This window comes from Triticum dicoccoides, chromosome 5B, assembly GCF_002162155.2.
Source record: "Triticum dicoccoides isolate Atlit2015 ecotype Zavitan chromosome 5B, WEW_v2.0, whole genome shotgun sequence".
NCBI lineage: Eukaryota > Viridiplantae > Streptophyta > Magnoliopsida > Poales > Poaceae > Triticum > Triticum dicoccoides.
This window is the reverse complement of record NC_041389.1, coordinates 277,040,674-277,045,550: the sequence shown is the minus strand read 5'-3', so window position 1 is coordinate 277,045,550 and position 4,877 is coordinate 277,040,674. Positions and strand designations below refer to the sequence as shown.

At 40.7% G+C, this 4,877-nt stretch overlaps 1 protein-coding gene across 2 annotated transcripts; it reads left to right on the top strand.

Moving 5' to 3' along the window:
• The first annotated feature begins 637 nt into the window (after positions 1 to 637).
• LOC119308401 (ABSCISIC ACID-INSENSITIVE 5-like protein 2) lies at positions 638 to 4,516 on the top strand. 2 transcript variants are annotated; one of them, XM_037584528.1, is made up of 4 exons: positions 638 to 770; positions 2,093 to 3,016; positions 3,555 to 3,626; positions 4,121 to 4,516. In XM_037584528.1, the coding sequence occupies exons 2-4, from the start codon at positions 2,228 to 2,230 to the stop codon at positions 4,199 to 4,201; spliced, it is 942 nt and encodes a 313-aa protein (XP_037440425.1). In that variant the 5' UTR covers positions 638 to 770; positions 2,093 to 2,227; the 3' UTR covers positions 4,202 to 4,516. The 2 variants fall into 2 exon arrangements, with proteins under 2 accessions (XP_037440425.1, XP_037440426.1); XM_037584529.1 differs by having other exon boundaries at positions 640 to 770; positions 2,223 to 3,016.
• Positions 4,517 to 4,877: the final 361 nt, after the last annotated feature.

Here is a 4,877-nt window from a genome sequence, read left to right as displayed (position 1 = left end):
TTTTAAAGAACGATAGATTTTACATGCAAATAAAATTTGAATAGTTTGAATATTTTTAAAATTATGAAAAATGAAAAATTGAAGATAAAGGGAAAAATAAAGAAAAAAACAGAAAAAAAGATGAAAAAGAAAACTTGAAAAATAGAAAAGGAACGAACAGGAAAAGATAGAGAAGAAAAAATAAACAGGAAAAAGAAAAACGAAAAACGAAAAAGAAACAGAAATGTTAGGAAGCTCCTAGAAGAATCCCAAAGCCGAAAAAAAAAGGCTGGGAACAAGCGAGAAGGCTCCTGAAACCGGAATTGTCGAAACATTTTACGGGCCGGCCCACGCGTCGTTCGATCTCCCTATGCGTCCGCCCGGCAACTTTCCGCATCTAGCGGCAAATAGGATATTCCCAATAGAAGACTATGCCTAAATTTTTTTCTGAGTCGACTTAGAAACATAAGCCTGCACGTCAAATGGACCGACATTCTTTTGGGCTCTGGATTTCTGGATAATTACCGGATTGGTTAGATCCATCCCAAACAAAGCACACCTTGGCCCAAGTAACAGACGTCCACGTCTTAGGGCCCGCCATCACTCTCTACCTGTCGTCGTCTTCGTCTTCACGCGAGAAATATATTCTCCGGTGCTTTCCCTTTCTTTCTCTCTCTCTCTTTTCTCCTCTCTCTGCGCGCGGAGCAAGATTCCACTCTCGATACCTCGGAGTTATCGCGCACCGAGCAGCAGATTATCCCCTCCCTGCAGGCATCGCGCTGCTTCTCCAAGTTAGTATCTGATCCTAATCAGCTCTGTTGTCTTTCCCCGCAACCGGGCCAAATTTGTTCCGCTGATCCATCATGGCGTGCTTTGTTGGATTGGAATTGGATCAGTTAGCACATTTTACTGGGAAACCAGTGACGTGCTATTAGCGTAGGTTTCATCTCGTCCTGAGAACGAAGCGGAATTCGCGGATTTCTTGCTTGTTTTGGGGTTTCGGGTGTTTTATGCGGTCCGCGTTTGAGCAATTGGGGGGTGCGATGAGATAGACTGGTGCTCCACTGATTTAATTTAGAATTGGGATGATCTGTGTATCCGTTTATTTAGGTTCTACATACGATTGTATCGTTCTGGTTCAGACTACAGAGTTTTGGGTCTGCGGTAGATGTATATTTGGCTAATAATTGTATTCCTTTTGCTGCCGTATTTACTTTCTAAGTTCGTGTCAGTACGCGTGCTCTCTTTTCTACTGCTTGAAACTCTATAATCTTAGAGGATGTGTTATTATTTTTTTTCAAATGGGTCTTTCATTTTCTTTAACTTACCCCTCCTGGTAATAATCTACCAAATGTTAGTCCAGTACTCAGTTTATGACTTGGGCGCAGAGGTTTTTGTCTCCAATCTAGGGAAGTAGTTTCATTGATGCTGTATAATTGATTCTTCAAAATGATGTTTGACATTTGAAAAATAACTCATGTGTACATTCCATGAAGTATGAGCAACACTTTTTGGGAGAAAAACATGTCCATTTGTGTGCTGTACAAAAAAAAAGAGTGGCAGAGTAAAATAGCATACAATTTTTTAGGTGCTGCACACAAATTGGCTTGCTGACCATTTGCATGTCCATACTTTAATTCCATGATGTATGTACAAAGTTATTCGTGCAGCACAGTATATGAAGAATGGTCCTACCTGAGATTTTGTGGCACTGCCTCACTGGTGCCATATGAATTTTCCATAGGAAGTGTATTTGCAGTATTTCATAATGATTATGCTATTCTTTTCTCGTATAGGATCATATATATTTTTATTACCTTTCCTGTTGTTTGGTTCATTTTTTCCTTCTTCAAGCCAGTGGGTCAGGATAAGGTTGCACCTGCCTTTTGGGTTTGGCTTCAGTTTTGAGTTTAGTGTCTAGTCAGCAGTCACAACCATCAGTGTACAATTTTTTGGACAGGTTGCCCTTTATCTTTTATTTGTTGGAATTCGAAGTTGGACAAAATACATATGATAGTGCACGTTGAACTACATTCTTCACTAACTGATAATTTTTCTGAGCTTGCTCTATCATATGTATATTGGATCTTAATTAAATCTTTCCTTATTGCAGTAAGATTGCCTGCTTGAATTAATCAAAATCTGAACATTTTTTGCACAAGGATTACCAAAATCAGAAAGCTTACTGTTTCATGCTATCAACAACTGATCATCAATAGTGTCATTGGTCAAACATAAAACAGGCAAAATGAGCTCTGAAGGCGGTGGCACCGCCATCACAGGCAAGAAGCGGAACAGGGCCCAAATTCAGACACTAGTCAGGGAAGGCTCTCTCTATAACCTCACCCTCAGTGAGGTTGAAAGCCACCTCGGTGCGCCACTTCTTAGTATGAACCTTGATGACTTTGTGAGGAGTGTTCTTCCAGATGAGAAGAACCTTCCATTACCAAATGGCGCTGGGAATTCAGGCAGTCAAAGCACGTCAGCTTTTGGTTTGGAACGTCAGGGCAGCAGCATTACTGTACCCCTGCCATTGAGCAAGAAGACAGTGGATGAAATTTGGAGAGACATCCAGCAGGAAGAGGAGAGTAGTGATGATGAGAAAAGGAGTTCAGGTTGTGAGGCACAGATGTCGTTTGGGGAGATAACACTTGAGGAGTTCTTGCAAAGGGCTGGCATTGTTACTGGGCAGTATCAGAAGGATGCTGAGGAGTTAATTGATCTTGTAGGAACTGGAGAAAGTGCTCATATGATGACCAGAGTGCAGGATTTCCCACAGGGAACAAGTGCAATTGATGCGTATATTGTACGTCAGTCGATTGCGCAACCGCTGAGTGTTGCAATCCCTTCGACAATGGATTCCATCTACCCAGATCGTCAAATGAGTATTTCGTCATCTCTAGAACTTTCTGATCTTCAAAGTCCTAGTCGTAAGAGAATGTCTTCCCAGGATGTGGTATACAAGGTTGCTGATCGGAGGCAGAAGAGGATGATCAAGAACCGAGAATCGGCTGCACGTTCAAGAGCTAGGAAACAGGTTTATTTTTCTGACTCTTTACAATTCAAGTCATGACTATAGAACTTGTTTAGCACTTTAGAATGATATAAAAGTTTCTATGAGATTTAGAAACATACTAATAGAGGAAAAGGTGAATTAGCTCTCCTGTAGGAGCATGGTCCAGTTAGCAAGGAGCCTAGCAAGCAATCTCTAATTAGCACAACTCCCAAAAGCTAGTTTTTTTTGTAAGAAAGACCTTTATTTGGTTACTCTGCACAAGAACAGAACTAACATCCCCTCTTTAGATTAGAACACACTATAATAGGTTAGTTTGCCTATTTTGCACCTACATAACCCCCCTATTTTACTCATTGTAGGACTACTGCTGTTCTGGATTTATCTTACTACACCATAATATGTTAGCTTGTCTATTTTGCACCTACATAACCCCTAATTTACTCATTGTAGGATTACTTCTGTTCTGAGTTTATCTTAATTCACGACAGCACTGGGTATATCACTTTGTATATCAAAACTAATTTTTTTTCCTTTGGGAACTTTTTTGTATGAAATTTAGGCCTATACAAACGAGCTCGAATGCAAATTGTCTTGTCTGGAAGAGGAGAACAAAAGGCTGAAGAGAGAGAAGGTAGATCATGCTCATTTTCTGTACATAACCTGTTTAATTTCCTTTAGATTTGTTTGGTGGAGGTTTGTTTAACTTGCTACTGTTATTTTTTCCAATGTTTTCATGCTTCATCTGTATAGTTTGCACTTTTAGTGTAAGCATGCACCGGCATGCCCTGTTTCACCAAATAATTTACACCTTTGTCTCCTTTTTCTGTTGGTGATTAAAAAAAAAGCAAAAGCATCGCTTTGGATGTACTTCTCAAATACTTGATGCTGAAAGAAATATTCGTTGAGTACATAAATTGGCTGCCGAAAGAATTATATTTCCGTGTTCTTTACTTGCAAGATTTGCCTCTTGGGTTTCCCACATGAATACAAAGAACACACAGTACATTATATTTGATGCATTTTCCCAAGAACCAGCAATTATTGCTATGTGCTATTGAAAGTGTCTGTAGTATTACCATTCACCTCTTACTGACGACAAGGATGTTTCACCACGTTCGCTTGCAGGAGTTGGACATGTTATTGAAGTCGGCGCCCCCTCCGGAACCGAAAAAGCATCTTCGGAGAACGCGATCGACCTCATTCTAATTGTGTGTAGAGTACAGGCTTCTGTAGATTTTGATCACTCTTTTGCTTTCTCCTCGCATGTAACTATGGAGTGTGTGCAGCTTGCTTTGCTTGTAATTTGTAAAGGCCTGGGACACCCGACAATCTTGTGAAATATCCTCCCGGCCCTTAGGTTTCAGATTTGTAAATCTGATTGTTGCAAATATTCTTGCGGCACGGATCCCAGTGTATGGACCGTACTGCGAAGTTTCTTGCTAATACTTTCTGTAAGTTTTCGCTGCTGTAACCTGTAGCCGCATGGTAAACTCAATGAACCCTGTATCTGCTTTCAGAGTCTTTCCGTGGGAAGAGAATGTCTCACGGCAGTCTAAGCTGAACTAGAGAATGTTAACCCAAGAAAATCCCTCTTGTGGTCATCTCATTCCCATGTTCCATATGCCATCTACCAGTGTGGTCCAAGAGAAAAGGGCCAAGACCCAAGAACGTCTCAATGATTGCAGAGGAAGAAGAAGAAGCAGCTCGGCAGTTAACTTGGCCAATTATTAGCTCGTCAAGCTTAATCTTTGGACTTGGGACTTGAGAGACAGATGGTCCATGGCCAGCCTCTCCCATGTGAGAGTCCAAGCTAGTACTTATGAGCATTATTTGCTTTTTTTTTTCTCTATAGCACGTATCGGAATGTACATCTTTTGTATTG